The 19,602-nt window shown below is 43.5% G+C and overlaps 1 protein-coding gene across 1 annotated transcript; it reads right to left on the bottom strand.

Annotated features, from left to right (window-relative positions):
• Positions 1 to 13,410: 13,410 nt before the first annotated feature.
• On the bottom strand, positions 13,411 to 16,427 carry LOC116322175 (interferon-induced protein 44-like). Its single transcript, XM_039611415.1, has 9 exons — positions 16,409 to 16,427; positions 16,265 to 16,315; positions 15,839 to 15,880; positions 15,686 to 15,719; positions 15,271 to 15,469; positions 14,743 to 14,889; positions 14,283 to 14,454; positions 14,090 to 14,190; positions 13,411 to 13,942 (listed from the first exon to the last, which is right to left on the bottom strand). Exons 3-9 carry the CDS (start codon positions 15,876 to 15,878, stop codon positions 13,781 to 13,783), a joined length of 855 nt encoding a protein of 284 aa, XP_039467349.1. The 5' UTR covers positions 15,879 to 15,880; positions 16,265 to 16,315; positions 16,409 to 16,427; the 3' UTR covers positions 13,411 to 13,780.
• Positions 16,428 to 19,602: the final 3,175 nt, after the last annotated feature.

Raw genomic sequence — 19,602 nt, forward strand, 5'->3', positions numbered from 1 at the left:
TAATTCTATGGGGTTTTTTGTGGTGCGTTTTTTTTGGAGAAAAGAGTTTTTTGAGAAAGTTTTTTATGTTGGGAGCAGCGGTGCGTTTATGCTCGGGGTGGGAGCAACGGGGATTGCGAGAGTTTTTTGCGATTCTGAGTTTGATTTTAAATCTCCTTGTTCGGATTAAACAAATGCATATAAATTGAAATAAAGTTTTCCCCAAAGGCATGCACCCTGTATGTCTAGCCATACTGAACGTTACAAAAGCACAAGTTTAACTAAGCACATTTACACTGGTTTAACACGTTTTCACCCATAAACACGGTCCCAGAGACACAAGCACGGTCCCAGACACAGGCGCGCTCACGGGCGCGCCTAGACACACAGGCGCGGGCGCGCGCCCTGTGCACTCATGCGCTGACCCACCAGCAGATGGTGTTTTTTTAAGCATAAAAAAGTTTTTACTTTTTTAATAGCTTAAAAATAAAAGAATGCTATTTGATATAAAAAAAAATCTTTCTAAATAATCAATTAGTAGGTTTTGGGGGGGAAGAAAAAGCAATGAGCTATGAACTAGCATATTTTGGATGAATATCATAATTTTTATGAATATCATATTTTTATGAATATCATATTTTTATTACTTCCTTTATTACTTCCTTTACTTCCTGAGCTCATTAATAATTTATTGGGGGCCATAAATCACTCAGTTTGACATAAGGGGCCTAATATCCCTCTCTCTAATATGAATTACATCTGAAATAATCAAATACATGAAATAGAATGATTAATAGTACATTTCCCTTTTTTTAGGAAATGACCTGTATGTATCTGTATGAAATCAATAAAAGAATCAAATACTGCATTATCTTTAGTTACATTGATAATATTTATTTATGGACAAACAGTGGAGAAATATCGCTGTTGCTTTCGTATAAATGAAGCGGACATACCTGAGTGGCCGCGATCTAATCCTGTTTACATAAAGTAAGCCTGGTCCCAAGCAGGTTTACGCTTACGGATCTGTTGCTATGACAGCAAGTCCCGGATGAGCTTCGGAGAACCGAATGATTCAAGATCACGCGAAATCATCAACAATCAAATCCAGCTAACTTACTTAGCGAGGTACGAAGAACAGACCCCAAGTCTACAAAGCAAACACAGAAACTTTGTCGTGCAAGCAAAAAAAAAATAAAATACCTGAAGAGTTTCTAGTCTAAGGGTAAATGCTATAGCCAAGAAATGAAAATCAGCATGCAAAGAATTACTCTGACATTCCTGTTCAGACCTAAAAGTCATTTTAACACAACAATAAACAAAGTTCAGCAGGTCTACAGGCTGTTGACGTAGTCCTCTCCAAAGTCGATCATCTGCTTCTGTCATGATCCTGGGTCCTTTTGACCCAGCGTTTTGTGTTTTCTTTTATTGTGATTTTGGTTCTGTTCTTCCTCTGTTTAGTGTTTATTCTGTTCTGCCATGTTTTCCTTAAGTCCGCGTTTCTTAGTCTGTGTCCTTGCATGTGTAAGTTCCTGTTTTATTGTGAAGGTCTGCGTCTTATGTGAGTGTGTTCTATTTACGTTTCCCCTGCTTCGTCAGCTGTGATGTCTTCCAGGTGTGTTCCCCTCCTGTTTCCCATCCCCTGATTCCTGGCGTGTGTATTTATAGTGTGTGTTACCTCGGCCTTGTTGCTGGTTCGTCTGTGTTTTTCCCCTCGGTCTTCCTGTGCATTCTCCCCGCGTTGATCTCTCTGCAAAGATACTCTCTTTTGTGTTCTGGTTTTGTTGTTTAAGTTCTAGTTTTTCCCAATTTAGAGAATTTTCAGTTCTGTTTCTCGCCACCCCTTCTTTGTGTTGTGCTCCACCCCTTTGGTTATTAAAGCTCGCTCACAACTACGCAGTCTGCATCTTGGGTCCGTTTATATTCACACACGGCCTGCCTCGGCACCCCGTGACAGCTTCAGAGCAGCCAGTATCAGTACGTCGATGTCATCATCTGTTTGGATCTCAGAGTGGTAGTTCTTAACAGGAAAGATGCAGTACAGTGGAATACCCAGTGACACATTCACTGTCTCCATCTAAATTTCAACAGTTTAACATTTGTTAGCATTTATTTTTCTTGAAATTTACTTGAATTAAACTGTTGGTAAAATAAATAAATACATAAATATTCCAGCTAAAATACTGAAAATTTAAAACGTTTTTTTTAATTACTGCTAGAAAAGTACCTGTTCTTTTAAGTGGGAGCTCTTATACACATTTCTCATATTTTGTTTTTTACTTCTGGAGAGGCTTCATCAATTCTGGTGAGAATTGCCATTTGGGGAATTCCTGTCAATACACAGAATATCAGAGTTATTGTGGACTGTTATCTGTCTCTCTGTGTTTTCATCTTTCTGTTTAAAGTTTGTAAATCATCATTAGGATAAGGATTTGTGTCAGGTTTATATTGCTGGATTGTCATATATGCTTAGAAACATATACTCATATATTCTTAGAGGTATATAATTGATTGCATATTGATAGGATGTCTGATCCTTAGTAGTCTGCAAAGACATGCATTCCAGAGCACTCTGGCATACACACACATCCTAAGGTCATGAGAGAGGTCGTACCTTCTCTCTCTGATTTATACTATGGGAGGACACCTACTCTGTATCTGCTTAAGTATAAGAGCCCTTTGTTTAGGTGGACCGCTGGACTACTGGCACCGGCTTTTTAAGGAGGCGTTCACAGGGCCATATCTTGACACACACACACACACACACACACACACACACATATACCTACACGTACACACAGACGGTGCTCTTTGGTCACATATATGCCTGTGTAAGATGTCACATGTTAATAAGACTATGCATATTCATGTGTGTAAACAATAAAAGCAGCTTGCAGGGGGAAGCAAGTTGAAGTGGGTTGGAGACAACTGCTTCCCTCTCGCAGGTGAAAACTTGAGCTCTGTGTGACCTCGTTCCTGAGTGAGTTTGTTTATCCAGCAGTATCAGGGGTAAAAAAAAAGTACTCCACCCCAGCTTGTGTCAAAATTTGATTGATGACCCTAGCCTTGACCTTTTGACCCCTCCCCTCCCCCACCGGAAGTGTGTAATTTGATCCCTAAGCGTGACGAATTGCATCCGGAGAGGGGAGGGGGGAACTCCGGAAGTGTGTAATATGATCCATATTCGCGCCACCTGTTGTGAGAAAAAATTTTTTAAAAAAGTTTTTAGAGGGAGGGGGGTCTGCGGAGGGAGGAGAATAAAAACAGAGAGGGCGGCGCACACTTTTCTATGCACAGACACAAGATGGATCCTTTCATTCTGCAGCCCTGCGTTCCTCTGTACTTGGACGGGGAAGAGATCTGCTCTCCCGAGGCCGTAAGCATGGGAGGCAGCAGCGCGGCGAGTGGTCTTCGTCGATTATCAGCGACACCCCCGTCACCGTCTACAGTAACAGATCAGAAGCAACCGATGCTCTGCGGAAAGAAGGGAGAAATAAGGAGGTCTTCATGTTCCGCAGCCAGATACCGGCTCCGAGGAGCTTGCGGGGAGAATGGACTCTGCCTATTGAGGGCTGTGGAAAGTGGGGCTACATCTTTGAGTATGACATATTCAAATACAGCATATTTACTATTGAAGGCCTCAATTTTGACCCTACCAGAAATACTCCGGAAGTGTCTAGTCATTTTCAGACCTCTGCATCATGTTCCATAAGCATGATGGGAGGGGTATGGTTGCTGGGGGGGGGTCAGAGAGGGAGGGGGTTCCTGAAGCATAGGGGTGACGCAGCAGTTAGTTTTCCACAGACAAACTCATAGTTTGAATTCTGTTTAAATATTATGACAATTTTCTCAGTAAAGAGCTATTTCTTCAACAGCGGCTTTATTTTGCTTTTTCATATGACAGGCTCAATAAAATAAAAACCTTTAAGATTATCCGACTAGTAACGGATTGCATTTATATAGCGCTTGGTGGAGGCAAGCTACATCCTTGTATGTGTTAAAAAAAAAAAATATATATATATATATATATCCCTTAGTGAATACTTTGGAAACTTACTTAAACAATTAAAACACCCTCGGATGTGCTACTTTTCTTTTTGAGAGTCCCTTTTACAAGGGACTGAAAAACAAAACCATAAAAAATAATTACCGAGGCAGGCGATCTTGTTTCACTCACACACACATACACACACACACACACACACCCCACCCCGCGGGCCAAGGAGGAGTGAGACAGCGGATATCAGTTTTTCTCAATGCTTATAACCTATAGCGCACCCCAAAAAATATTATTATTAAAACACCTAGCTACATCCTTGTATGTGTTAAAAAAAAAAAAAATATCCCTTAGTGAATACTTAGGATACTTACTTAAACAATTAAAACACCCTCGGATGAGGTATTTTGGTTTTGTGCTGCCCGCTCCTTGTCAGACCAAAGTAGAGAGTTTTTCTTCATTATTTTGAGATACTTTTACAGCAGGTTTTTCTTAATAGACAGAAAATGATCTTGTACTACACACACACACAAAGTAGTCAACAACCAATATAATCATCTCTCGTTGCTTGTAACCCATTAAATAATTTCATACATCTCGCCATAAAATAACCCTTAGTGGAAAAAAGCTCATATTCAAATAAGTTTATTAAAACACCCCGATGAGGTATTTTGGTTTTGTGCAGCCCGCTCCTTGTCAGACCAAAGTAGAGAGTTTTTCTTCATTACTTTGAGCCACTGTTACAACAGGTTCTCTCAATAGACAAAAACCCCGGTCAATTACCTCCGAGAGCTCGGGACGTTTTCTCCGTCTTGTACCATAAACGCATAAGAAAACCCCCCCAGAGAATTTATTATTTTGGTAAGAGTGAGAGAGAGACAGGGAGAGAGAGAGAGAGAATCGATCAAACTTTTCTACAAAACGTTATACCACTCCGGGTCAGGAGGGGCGATAAAGCACGGACCGGTCAGATGACTACGCCGGATGGAACCATAACCAGAAGCGTGGCAGCGAGTTTCCCTTTGACCTTCATTCAGCTCCATGATCAGCCGTTAAAACTTTCCCCAATATTGCTGTAATGTAACAACAAAGTTAGTTTTTTAAGGTCAGACAGGTCCCAAAACATTCCTCACACACAGTCACTGAATTAGCATCTGTGGCACAAATAAGCTTCAGGGACTGACTTGTTTTTTAGAACCGACCTTTGACACTTGGATGTTGGCTTAATTTTTACACAAAGAGAAATTTGACCCTAATAATAAAAAACACGATACTGTGGTGAATACTTACCTCAACTTTGAAGGGTTTTTTCACAGCTATTTATTTAGAAAAAAGTAAACACGTTACAAGGACACAATGCACATTGCAGAGTACATGAATGGGAATTGCTCCTCTCTATACTTAGACGCCTCCCTAACAAATGCCGAGTCATCATCTCCATATTGTGTGTCCCACTTTTCGAGTTTCATTGAAGTGTATCCAAGTGCACAAGATGTAAAACAATGTATCAGTTTTTTAAGTCCCCGGTCTAACAAGATGCCATTCATTTAAGAGACTAATCATTTTTTGATTTTAAATTGTGCTAACTTCAACGCAGTAACATTACAAATAAAACATATTAGAACTCTTTTTTTTTGTTGGACACAAGAACAACTTTTTTTTTCGGGAGCCGAAACTAGGGCTTACAAGTTTGCCCTGCCCCTGGGGACCAGTGCGAGGTTGTGCTGCAGATGCTGGCATGGAGGGTCCAGACACTCCCACAGCGCAGACTTTGCTATCCGCACAGAGCTTTTCTGGTGTGGCTTATGCAAAAGAGACAAAACAGCGAGTTTCTCTGCTCCCGGTAAGCCTGTCCTTTATAAATATCTCTTTGATTATTCAAACAGTGTTTAAATTGTGACTCCAAAAAACATTTTATCTATGTTAAAATATACAGATATATATATTTCAAGTTTTTAGCTTAAACAGACTCTTGAGCAAAATCCGTAATGGCATAACCAGTGTGCAGCCTAATGTACATCTTTTAAGTGTATGTTAATCGGTACATGAAGCGTACCTCTGAAAAGAGTCCATCATTTGTGAATTTGGAGATTTATTTTTTTAACCGCAGTTTGATGATGAAATTATTGTAGTGCGTGCGTGCGTGTGTGCTCACAGAGGGGAGGTCACGGCAAGAGTTCCCTGAGTTGACACGTATGAAGCATAAAGTCAGTTTGGACTGAGGAGCAGTTGGTAAACTACATTTACTGCAATTACTTTTTTATCCAAAGCATCAAAGCATGCACAAGAAATCAAAACTCTGTATCACAATGATTTCATTAAAGCCTTATTATTTTATGGGGACAAATCACCGTAGATCATTAATAGGGAACAAAAAAAGAGGATCACATCGGCAATGGGAGACAGAAGTCTTGACACGTGCTTATAACTTAAAACACAAAAAAACCCCAGCTACAGCTGGTAAGATTTATGGTATAAACCAGACTTTCACAGTCTGCATCTTTACAGGGTTTTTTTTTTCTGCTTCTGTTCACTCCTAGTGTGATTAAAAAACAACAACCACAGAGCCCACTAACTATTAGTGGGCTCTGTGGTTTAAAGTCGCGTGCTTTAAAGTCGCGTCTCAAAAAGGCCAGCTGGTCCGAGGCCCAAACCCCGCAGAAAACGTCTCCCAAAGCGCGATGCAGAATGTGCTCCAGTTGAAGATTATCCATGTATTTTTCTTCTTTTTTAATAATAATCCACCAGCACCTGCCTTTTAGAGTCAATCTCCAAAATGGAGTCGTAGCAGGCGTACACGATGAGCGTGGTGGTCTGAGGCAGAGGAACTCTGAATCTCATTTCCAGCCTCAAATTTCCGTTGGAGACTGGAGACAGGGCGTCCGCGTCCTCGCTGGGCTCCAGATTAAAGGCAAACAGGGCGTACCCCTCGTTAAATTCCCGGCGGTCGATGCTCAGAGGCAAATCTTTGAGGTGTCTCCCAGTGGCGGAAAACATGTGGTAAAACTCTCTGACCGAATTTCCGCGGTCAAACTGGGGCTGGAAAGCTTTGGCGGGCACCTGTCTGCCGTCCTGACACAGCGCCAGATACTCCACGTCGTTGTGTCTAAAGTTGAAAGGCGACAGGTCCCTCCTCCCGGTGAAGGCGTCGTGATGAACCATGCCCAGGACCATGTATTTAGGCATGGCTCCCAGAAAGAGATTCTCTTGGTTGCAGATCCTGGAATTTTCAGGGATGGAGTAGGTAGGTTTTCACAGAAACGCGCGAAAGAGGATAGAGGGCATTTCCTTTCATCAGGGCCACGGCGTGGCCCAGCCTGACGGCCGGGGAAACCATGACCTTTTTGACGAATAGAGAGGCCGCGGTTATTTTCAGGGTAAACTGCGAATCCCGAGTCCCCATCAGGGAAAAGGCGTCGCTGTTGCGAATCAATTTAATTCTCAAATCCACAGAGTTCAGCAGGAGCCTCTCGCAGAAGAAAATGTCGGCGTGAAGAGGACCCAGCAGGTCCACTTCTCGCGACTCTGCCGTGAAAGCGGCTCTCTGCTGTATCCCTTTGTTCAGCCCGTTGTTTATAACTATAGAGTCCATGGCTCCCGCCGTGTCTTTGTAAAACAGGCCGGCGCTGAATTGACTCTTTAGAGTGTCTTCTGAAAAGTTGAGCAGCGTCTCGATCATGGCCCTGTAAGGGTGGGTGGCGCTGGACTGTGAAATCAGACGATCCCCCAGAATAACGTCGCACTGACTGAAAATTGTATTGAGGGGGTAATTGATGAGCGCTACGCCGGCATCGGGTGGGATGTCGGTCCCGTCTCTCTCCGTAATCTTTACCCTCAGATGGAGCATGGTGTCGTTCAGATTGAGATACTTTTCCCCGTCTCCTGGGATGAAAAATTCAATGGGTGAGTTGTCGTTCAGCGCAGAGAGGGGCTGGCATTCTTGATATTTTTTATCCTCTATGGATAGCTGGGTCATGGGAGCCGAAAATAGATCCAGTTCGGCCAGGGTGCATTCGGCAGATTTCTTGTGTAAGAGAGACATTTTTTAAATTTTTTTTTTTTCTTTCTCAAAAAATATGCGTTATTAAAATATGTCCGAGCTCCGTTGAGGGATCCTTCTCTTCCCGCCGCCGGTCTTGACTGATTTGGGTTTTACTCTGAGGCTTTTATTTTTAACCCGCTCGCCCGGAGGGCGTTTCCTCTTCCTGCGGGACAGCACCATCATACCTCCCGCCCCCTCCTGGCGGGGCTCGGTCAGCTTCCCCATCACTCTTTTCACCGCGTCTGTAGCGATGTTGGTGGCGGCCGTTTTCAGATGAGGTTTGGCTACGGCGAACCCCGTTTTGAAGAGAGGAGATACGAAACAGCCTGGAGAAGATGGACCCTATCCCTCTGCCGTACATCACGGGGGCTCCGTAAAACCCCGGAAGGGATCCGCCCACCTGCCCTTCATAATAGCGCACAAAACGGTGGGGGTCCTGAGGGAGGCGCGCCGCCATTCTCAAGCGGGTTTACAGTGCAGCTTGACTATCGTTTTCCCATAAACAAAATCCACGAACCTGTCGCAGTCCGTTTTAATTTCGACGCGAATGGTTTTAATGTATTTTTTAGATACGCGCAGGTAATGCACCGTGTTGTACCTGATGCTCACCACGTCTCCGTAATCGCCTTTCACGTTCACTACGCTCAGCAGCGGGGAGTAGCTGTCGCCGACCGGTTGATACTGAACGATGTCGGTGTAGAGAAACAGGTTATATACTCCCGCGCTCATATCGCACGGATAGGGGGTAGAGCGCTTCGACACAGTCCACCACTCGTTCGCTCTCAATCCCAACATGTAAGCCAGAGGAGGGAAGGCCTTGATTTTATGGCTCCCGTTGCCTTTCACATCCAGACGTTTGGTGATGTTGTTGAAAGAGGCCTCGAACGAGGGGTCATACTTTTGGATCGCCGGCACCAGGTGCTCCAATAGATCTTTAATGCGGCCGTAATGACCTCCCCTGCCAAATTTTAAAATCACCAGAGGCTGATCTTCCTCCTCTCCCTTCGTTCGCATCAGCTCCAAGTAGGAGGCGTCCGGGGGTAGGTTGTACCAAGTGCGCGGGTAAATAAATTCGCAAAGACCCACGGTCCATTCTCCGGTCAGCTCTATGGGTTTGGCCAGGTCCACGGTGTAGCATCCGCTTGTATTATCTTTAAATAATTCCTTGCTGGCGTTGGAGGGCAGGGTCACGTGAAACCCTTCGGACTCCATGAGGCGAGTGAAAATTAAAAAATGAGCCGAATGATCCGGGGGGCTCTTTTTTTATACGCCGACCACTTCCGAGGCTTTCACCCAGCTGTTGAATTTCTCCGGCCAGTTTTTCCACTTGACAAAAACCTGCTTTTCGCCTCTGACTGTGCGCCGCTTTAAAATCTTCTCCACATGAAACACTTTGTCCTTGGTCATTTTCACTTTCTGCAGCTCGGCCTCATAAAACGACCCTTCGATGGGCTCCCCGTCATAATCTTCCAGCTTGTACACGGGGGGTGAGCGCCGAAGGGCCCGGGTCACAGTAAAGGTTTCGTCCGTGAAACTCTGCTCGTATTTTTTATCAAATACTCCTCTCACTTTGGATATTCTCACCAGATCCCCCCTCTTAAATTTCATGTTTATTTTCGGACAGGCGGGGGTCGTTCCGTACAAGTTGCGAAACACTTGATCCGCGTTCTCGGGGCACACCTCAGCAGGCGTCATTTTAATGCCGGTGTGATAACTGCGGTTATACCCTTCTAACAGATCGGGCAACACCTCCAGATAGCGTCTGGTATTGTGGGCAGTGAAATACCTCCACATTCGCGTTTTTAGCGTGCGGTTAAACCTCTCCACCACCGAGGCCTTTAGGTCGCTGGCGGTGGCAAAATGGGTGATGCCGTGATTTTTCATCAGAGCCTGAAAACTCTTGTTGAAAAACTCTTTTCCCGCATCGGTTTGTACATTTTCGGGTATTTGACTCTCTCTCAACACAGACTCGAAAGCTTCAGTCACTTCTGACCCCGTCTTCTTTTTAAGGGCGCGCACATAAGCCTTTTTTGAAAATACGTCTATGACGGTCAATAAATAATTAAATCCGTCGTTGTATTCAGACAGGTGTCTCATGTCGCACAGGTCGGCCTGAAGCTTCTTCAGCGGTTTGGTCACAAACACTCTGTTTCTCTTAAATCTTACTTGCGCCAGTTTGTGCAGAGTATAAGCGTCCCGCTCGGATAAAAAATCTTGCACCTTGCGAACATCCACTTTTTTACCCGTCTCCTCTTCCACACCCCGCCTGAGCCTATCTACTCCTCCGAAACTACCGGGGTGAAGGGGGTCGTAATACACTTTTTTCATCGCTCTTTTCTCAGCCATCCCGTCTTGTGATATAAAGCCGTCTGCGTTATCGCGTCGCAGGAGTCGGCTTTTATTATTTTTTATTTTATTCAATAACCGGGGATCTGTTTAAACATACTTTTATATTCAAAAACCAGAGATGAAGGCTTTTTAAAAATATTTTTATTCAAAAACCAGAGGGTTTAACATGCAAAACAGAAATACATTTTCTTTTTCGAAACCCTGAGATAAAACACGCTTAAAGAATCAAACGGGATACATTCTATTCAAAAACCAGAGATAAATGCTTTAACATGCAAAACAGGAATACATTTTTTTATTCAAAAAACCTGAGATCAAACATGCTTTTGAAAAAGGTTACAAGAAAGAAAAAACAGGATACATGTTTTTAAAAGTGTGCTAAATGCAGGATGATCAGCGTTTTTTTCAAAACCCTGATATATGCTTTAAAAAAGCAGCGTACATGTTTAAAAAATACATGATTAAAAAAACGAGGTAGGATTTTAAGAAACACAATACATGTTTTTTTTGTTTTTTTAAAAAAGCAACACACATGATTAAAAACGAGGTAGGTTTTTTAAGAAAGAGGATACGTGTTTAAAAAACGAGGTTAAATATAGGATACATGCTTTAAGAAACCAAAAAAAGAAATCAGTCCCCTCTGTAGCACTCTGTGACCAATCTTAACTGCCCGATTTTGACCACATCCTGTCCCACCAGATTGTCGTAAGCCTCGGTGATTGCGTCAAAAACTCTCCTCACCGACTTCAGTTCATGGAGCAGAGTCTCCGCCACCGTGCTGACTTTGACGTCATCCGTCTTGATGTTGCGGGCAATCAGCAGGCGTTGAATGGAAGGGATGAAACGAGGGAGAGCAGTTTCTTCCTGATGGTGTAATAATTGTCCGGTAAAATCATCCTCCAAGATTTGCAGACACTCGTGTTGTCTCTGACTGGGATGATCGATCTTACAGCCGTTGCATTCCTCGGTGCGGTACTTGTTGATCACCAAGTTGACCAGATGATACACAGCAGTTTTCACAGCGTCGATGAATAAAGAAGACGCCCAGCCGTCCATCTCGTCGGCATGCTGCTGCTCCGGAGGTTCGTAGTAGCCGGGAGTGTCGGGTACCAGCTCACCCTCGTCCGAGGAACTGACCTCCTCATCGCGAAGCAGGGTGCAGAGTCCATCTCTCTCAGAGCTAAAAAGGCTTTTGAACGACCGCGGGCTTCCTTTTTAAAACAAAAGGAAGGGGGCGTGGTCCGGGATGTGGGATTTTCAGAAGCTCAGAGTTTTTTCACCGCTCTGGCGTCTCTCCAGCAGCAGCAACTTTGAAAAAGAATTGTAATATCCTTCTTCACTTGCAGCATCCTTACGACCCATTCTTTGGCGGGTAAAACCATCATGCTGCGAAATAAACCGCAGTCGGGGTTGAATTTCTCCATGACGAAAATGTCGGGCGCATCAGACTCATCCGTTGAGCGCAGGCTGGCCCGCAGTCTCCATCTGCCCGTGGCTGTGGTTCCTGAAGACCAGACGGTTGACAAGATTATTTTAGTCTTGCTTAGTTCTCCGTCCTTGAAGCGTATGCCCCCGTTCCGGGGAGGAGGAGGAGGAATATCCTCTTCTTCTTCTTCTTCTTCCAAAGCTTTTTCAGGAGCTGGGGGGATGTTTTCTTTATTCTCATCCGCTGAAGCAGGGGTTGCTTTCTCCTCTTTTTTTTCTGGAGCTGGGGGAACATCTTCTGAGAGTTTTTCAGCCAGGGGCTGATCTTCTTCTTCTTCGGTAATGATGTGGAGAGGATTATCATCCTCATCGGATGAAGAATCATCGTCCTCATCCGAGGAAGAATCAGGCATTTCAACGGGGACATATTTGTCCGGAGTTTTTTCAGCAGGGAGGCGAGGAAGAGGAGGATCAACCTCTATTTCAACGGTGGAATCCCCATCATTCTCAGCAGAGGTGTGGGCAGGAGGATCATCAACCTCTATTTCATCATTCTCACCATCCTCTGCAGAGGATTCTCCCGCTGAGTCGGAAGGAGGAGGAGGAGGGGGAGGAGGATTATCCTCCTCTCTCCGGCGTCTTTTAGGAGTAACATTTTCCTCTTCTGGAATAGGAAAATCCTCGTTAGCCTCTCCGATAACCAGCGCAATCAGCAGCTTCAACACGGCCCAGTCACCGGAAGTCAGCTTCACAAGGTTGCTCGATTCCGTCAAGTTTTCTCCTTCATTAAGCTGATAGAGCCAAAGCTCTCCCAGCTCGTATTTGAAGACGTAGCCCCACTTTCCACAGCCCTCAATAGGCAGAGTCCATTCTCCCCGCAAGCTCCTCGGAGCCGGTATCTGGCTGCGGAACATGAAGACCTCCTTATTTCTCCCTTCTTTCCGCGGAGCATCGGTTGCTTCTGATCTGTTACTGTAGACGGTGACAGGGGTGTCGCTGATAATCGACGAAGACCACTCGCCGCTGCCTCCCATGCTTACGGCCTCGGGAGAGCAGATCTCTTCCCCGTCCAAGTACAGAGGAACGCAGGGCTGCAGAATGAAAGGATCCATCTTGTGTCTGTGCATAGAAAAGTGTGCGCCGCCCTCTCTGTTTTTATTCTCCTCCCTCCGCAGACCTCCCTCCCTCTAAAAACTTTTTTAAAATTTTTTTTCTCACAACAGGTGGCGCAACAGGTGGCGCAACAGGTGGCGCGAATATGGATCATATTACACACTTCCGGAGTTCCCCCCTCCCCTCTCCGGATGCAATTTGTCACGCTTAGGGATCAAATTACACACTTCCGGTGGGGGAGGGGAGGGGTCAAAAGGTCAAGGCTAGGGTCATCAATCAAATTTTGACACAAGCTGGGGTGGAGTACTTTTTTGGGGTAAAACTCTGACAATTTGTGTCTGTGCTTGACTGTAGTATTATAGTATGTAAGTATTATTACTGTTGTTTACTGGTAAATATGTGACTGTGCTCCACCTCTCTCCCATGTAGCCGAGTTCCAGTCAACCCCTATCACAAGTTGTTTGAGAAATTACAAGAAAAAGAAGCAAAATAAAAAATTAACAAATTTAATCATTTCTGCTGTTTATTGTGATTTTTATGGGAACAGGGCCACTGGACTATAATGTTCAAAGGTTCACGCGCTACTAAAACCTACAAGAAGTATAATATGAAAGCAGTATAGTGTTCTTACACAATTAGATGTCTGTTCAAAGGTTGATAGATACAAGAGCAAAATACAAAAACTGAAAGCCAAGTCTACAAAGCAAACACAGAAACTCTGTCATGCAAGCAAAAAGAAAGAAAAAATACCTGAAGAGTTTCTAGTCTAAGGGTAAATGCTTTAGCCAAGGAAATGAGCATGCAAAGAATAACTCTGACATTCCTGTTCACACCCAAGAGTCATTTTAACACAACAATAAACAAGTTCAGCAGGTCTACAGGTTGTTGACGTAGTCCTCTCCAAAGTCGATCATCCGCTTCAGAGCAGCCAGTATCAGTGTGTCGACGTCATCATCTGTTTGGGTCTCAGAGTGGTAGTTCTTGACAGGAAAGATGCAGTACAGTGGAATACCCAGTACCACACTCACTGTCTCCATCTAAATTTCAGCAGTTTAACATTTGTTAGCATTTATTTTACTTGAAATTTACTTGAATTAAACTCTTGGTAAAAAAAATAAATAAATATTCCAGCTAAAATAATAAAAATGTAAAAAAAAAAATTAAAATTACCACTAGAAAAGTACCTGTTCCTCCAAAAATGAGCTCTTATACACATTTGTTATATTTTCTTTGACTTCTGGACAGGCTTCATCAATTTTGGTGAGAATTGCCATTTGGGGAATTCCTGTCAATACACAGAATATCAGAGTTGAGGTGATGTTTGTCAGCTTATTTCATTCAATTTGAGTTTATCCTATAACCAAGCCTGGCTCTTACCCATGTCACTGGCTGCAAGTCTGACATCCCTCATCTTTTTTATTATATCATCACTCAGAAGTTTTACTTTGTTGGCATCGATCACAGACACTAAAACATGAACTTTGTCATTTAGAGTGGGCACTATGTTGTAGTCATGATCATGTTCGGATAACGAAGATTCAGGATTGAACTGGAAAAGAATCAAATCAGTTAAACAAGTATATACAAATTTTTCACATATATATACATACAGAGTGCAATTTCTCCCAAGGGTAACGAGGGATTTACCCTTTCTGGTTTACATGTCCATGCCTCTGCCAGACTTCAATCCCCGTTGGAACAAATGTATCCCCTCCTCTGATTTTTAAATCTAACTTTTTAATACACTGTGTATGTGTTATTTAAAGGCATTAGAAAATAGTGTCATTGTATACACCATTAAATAGTGTCTGCAAAAATGCCTTAAACGTCATGATACCTTGTAACCATCCTTCACGTGGCCCTTCATGGCCAGTATGATGTCTTCCACCTTAGCTCCTGTGTCCTTCTCAAGGCCCATGATGTCAGTGAAGGCAAAAGGATAAAAAGTTCCTGGTCCTCCTTTTTGGATTTTGAAAGTTCTGTACTGTAAAACAGAAGGTTTTAACTATTCTGATAACAGGGTTACCTGATCACTGAAGACTACAAAACTGGTTTCTGGTTTAGTATAAGGCTGATATCTGTAAGAACAACTATGGACAAAAGTAAAGTGAAACTAAACTTGAGACAGAAATTCAAGAAGCAAAATAAATGATCTGTCATGCAAGAGCAGACCCCATCCTAAGACCTCTGTAGTGCTAATCTTTACTGTGCTGTAGTGGAAAGTCAAGTGAGCTTGGTTCTACCTGCAGCTTTATAACCTGTTTAGTTTCAGTTCACTAGTTTTGTTACAAATTGCATGACTTTTGTTTAACAAATTGCACCAAATGCATGATCTTGACAAAACCATACTTGAATTAGAACATACTGTTTTAGTGAAGCTCTTTGCAGAAATTGCATCTGCCAAAGCTTGAGTGGTCGTTCTGCCTCGTAAAAGAGTGTCAACTGAGTTGATGAAGCTGGACTTGCCGGAACCAACGGGTCCATGAAGAAGAATTCTGAGGTGCTGGAGCTCAGAGTTATAAGGCTGGTAATTATTTATGTACTGGAGATCATTGGTTTTGTCACTGTTCGAACAAGAGTATTTATGACGTTAAAGTCAAGAAAGTGAAACTGATAGTCAGTGGTGTAGATATGTTGTGATTATGGTGCAGATACAGCAGTGAGACTATGCTATGAACACCAATGAGAACAGGAAATTCAGCTGACAGCAACCGATTTTTGCAAGTTAATTTACGACATTTACGTGGCAACAAAAAGCCCATTAAGGGTCAAATACTCACTTCCACTGTATTTTCCTCCATTCTTTACTTAAAACTGAAAAAATGCACAGAATTGACAAAGAAAACACAAAATATAGTTTTAAGAAAGCATTTATTAAAAATATGTAATTTTTTCTGATCTGCTTGACTTTATTGTGTTATGTTTTATCTTACTCTTTGGAGGGTTTACAGGTCGAGATGTTTGTCCTCCCATTGCTAAAAAAACATTACAGCATAATAATACATCTATACATATTCATTAAAACATTTAGAACATAACACTCTTTGCCTAAAATCTCTTGTGTTGTATTAGACTTGTAGCAATGCTTTCATTGCTACATTAATCAACCTGGGGAAATACAATTCACTAATTTATTTTTATTGATTAAAAAATGAATTAAAGGGAAAATGATTTTTTGAAAAATATATTAAATTTACTATACTTGTAATACAGTTTTAGCGTGCTAAAAATATTCAGAGTTCACATAGTGTCAAAATGATCATCCATCCTTGATTGCATTTATGAATGCAGAAGAACGCACACTTTAGTTTTAGTTTTAGTTGAAGAATTTTGTTGATAGAATAAAAAATAATCCTTACCTTGAAAACTTGCACCTAAGTAACTTTTTCCTGTTGTATGTGCCTGTGGAACTAAAAAGAAACGGCAACTTTTGAGACCATGAAGTGGAACTAATGACTGTCACCGTGTTGCAAGCTACACATATGGCAAATACATTCACATACTTTCATTTTTACAGGTCTTGTTTTGTCTTCTGACTGGCCAGCACACCACCGTCTACACAGTACATGATTTTCTTTCAGAATAAGCCAGTCAGCTCATCCTGTGGAGATATTTTAAATAAAGATTCTTAGTTAATTTTAAGACCCATAACATGTATAGATGTAAATGTATCCTGTAATTAGGCCACAGCAAAAATGCTGAAAGTCTTTTTTTTTTATGCTGAGAAGGGCTTCCCATAACTCCACCTGCAATACTTCCACAGCCCACTTGAGGGTAGCAACCCAACAGCTAAAGCTTTTACGGCTTGAGTCATGGAATTCAGTTCAATTCAAGTCAATTTTATTTATATAGCGCCAAATCACAACAACAGTTGCCTCAAGGCGTTCTATATTGTAAGGTAGACCCTACAATAATACACACAGGGAAAAACCCAACAATCAAATGATCCCCTATGAGCAAGCACTTTGGCGACAGTGGGAAAGAAAAACTCCCTTTTAACAGGAAGAAACCTCCAGCAGAACCAGGCTCAGGGAGGGGCAGCCATCTGCTGCGACCGGTTGGGGTGAGAGAAGGAAAACAGGATAAAGACATGCTGTGGATGAGAGCCAGAGATTAATAACAAGTACGATTCAGTGCAGAGAGGTCTATTAACACATAGTGAGTGAGAAAGGTGACTGAAAAGGAAAAACTCAGTGCATCATGGGAGTCCCCCCACAGCCTACGTCTATTGCAGCATAACTAAGGGAGGATTCAGGGTCACCTGGTCCAGCCCTAACTATATGCTTTACCAAAAAGGAAAGTTTTAAGCCTAATCTTGAAAGTAGAGATAGTGTCTGTCTCCCGAATCCAAACTGGAAGCTGGTTCCATAGAAGAGGGGCCTGAAAACTGAAGGCTCTCCCTCCCATTCTACTTTTAAATACTCTAGGAACAACAAGTAGGCCTGCAGTGCGAGAGCAAAGTGCTCTAATAGGGTGATATGGTACTACAAGGTCATTAAGATAAGATGGGGCCTGATTATTTAAGACCTTGTATGTGAGGAGCAGAATTTTGAATTCAGTTCTGGATATAACAGGGAACCAGTGAAGGGAAGCCAATATAGGAGAAATATGCTCTCTCTTTCTAGCCCCTGTCAGTACTCTTGCTGCAGCATTTTGGATTAACTGAAGGCTTTTCGGGGAGTTTTTAGGACATCCTCATAACAATGAATTACAGTAGTCCAGCCTAGAAGTAATAAATGCATGAACTAGTTTTTCAGCATCACTCTGAGACAGGATATTTCTAATTTTAGAGATGTTGCGCAAATGGAAGAAAGCAGTCTTACATATTTCTTTAGTATGTGCCTTGAAGGACATATCCTGGTCAAAAATCCCTCCAAGGTTCCTCACAGTGTTACTGGAGGCCAAGGTAATGCCATCCAGAGTAAGAATGTGGTTAGATACCATGTTTCTAAGATTTTCAGGGCCGAGTACAATAACCTCAGTTTTATCTGAATTAAGGAGCAGAAAGTTAGCGGCCATCCAGCTCTTTATGTCTTTAAGACATTCCTGCAGTTTAACTAATTGGTGTGTGTTACCTGGCTTCATAGATAGATAGAGCTGGGTGTCATCTGCATAGCAGTGAAAATGTATATTATGTCTTCTAATGATACTGCCTAGGGGAAGCATGTATAATGTAAACAGAATTGGTCCTAGCACTGAACCCTGTGGAACACCATAGTTGAACACCATAGCTCTGAAACCTGACTGAAACTCTTCAAATAAGCCATTCCTCTGCAGATGATCTGTTAGCTGTTTGACAACTACTCTTTTAAGGATTTTTGATATGAAAGGAAGGTTGGAGATTGGCCTATAATTAGCTGAGACTGCTGGGTCTAGAGATGGCTTTTTAAGTAAAGGTTTAACTACGGCCAGCTTGAAGGCCTGTGGTACATAGCCGATTATTAGAGATAGGTTGATCATATTTAAGATTGAAGCATTAATTAATGGCAGGACTTCTTTGAGCAGTTTTGTAGGAATGGGGTCTAAAAGACACGTTGATGGTTTGGAGGAAGTAATTATTGAAGTTAACTCAGAAAGATCAATTGGAGAAAAAGAGTCTAAATGAAATATCCCTATTGCCAGTCTTGGCAGCCGGGGATCAGTCCGCCAGGGCCTCCGCTCCTGGCCGCCGCCCAGCACACAATGCACCTGACCCCTATGGCGCCTCCTGCGGGTGGTGGGCCTGCGGGAGGATGGGCCTATGTCTCCTCTTCGCGCTGTGCCTGGCCGGGCCCCATGGACTAAGGCCCGGCCACCAGACGCTCGCCCTCGGGCACCCTCCCCGGGCCTGGTTCCAGGGCGGGGCCCCTGTAACCCTATCCCGGGCAGGGTAAACTGTTCCCTCGATGTTTTCTTCATAAGGGTCTTCTGAATCGCTCTTTGTCTGGTCCCTCACCCAGGACCAATTTGCCATGGGAGACCCTACCAGGGGGCAAAAGCCCCCAGACAACATAGCCCCTGGGATCCCTGGGACACACAAACCCCTCCACCACGATAAGGTAGCGATTCACGGAGAGACATAAGAGTGTCCATAAGTGCACGTGGCACCAGGACGCTCTAGGCCGCAGGTCGATGATCGATTTTGTAATCGTATCACCAGACCTGCGACCATATGTTCTGGACACTCGGGTAAAGAGAGGGGCTGAGCTGTCAACTGATCACCACCTGGTGGTGAGTTGGATCAGGTGGCAGGGGAGGACGCTGGACAGACCCGGTGCACCTAAACGCGTAGTGAGGGTGTGCTGGGAACGTCTAGCAGAGGCCCCAGTCCGCGAGATCTTCAACGCACACCTCCGGCAGAGCTTCAACAGCATTCCGAGGGAGACTGGGGACATTGAGTCCGAATGGACCATGTTCAGCGTCTCCATTGCCAAAGCTGCTGCATTGAGCTGCGGCCACAGGGTGGTTGGTGCCTGCCGTGGTGGTAATCCCCGAACCAAATGGTGGACACCAGAGGTGAAGGGAGCCACCAAGCTGAAGAAGGAGTCCTATCGGGCTTGGTTAGCCTGTGGGACTCCGGAGGCAGCCGACAGGCATTCCGCTTGGCCTGTCGATACAGGCCAAGCGGAATGTGGCTCGGGCAGTGGCTGAAGCAAAAACTCGGGCGTGGGAGGAGTTCGGAGAGGCCATGGAAAAAGACTTTCGGACTGCCTCGAAG

The sequence above is a fragment of the Oreochromis aureus genome, linkage group 4 (genome assembly GCF_013358895.1).
Source record: "Oreochromis aureus strain Israel breed Guangdong linkage group 4, ZZ_aureus, whole genome shotgun sequence".
In the NCBI taxonomy this organism is placed as follows: Eukaryota; Metazoa; Chordata; class Actinopteri; order Cichliformes; family Cichlidae; genus Oreochromis; species Oreochromis aureus.

What these genes read in the sequence shown, in the direction of transcription:
- LOC116322175 (XM_039611415.1), bottom strand. Translation starts at nt 15,878, where the DNA reads ATGGGAGGACAAACATCTCGACCTGTAAACCCTCCAAAGA. An exon ending in TGGAGGAAAATACAGTGGAA is followed by an intron (nt 15,470 to 15,685) that starts GTGAGTATTTGA and finishes TTGTTCGAACAG; the next exon opens with TGACAAAACCAATGATCTCC. An exon ending in ACTTGCAGCCAGTGACATGG is followed by an intron (nt 14,191 to 14,282) that starts GTAAGAGCCAGG and finishes GTGTATTGACAG; the next exon opens with GAATTCCCCAAATGGCAATT.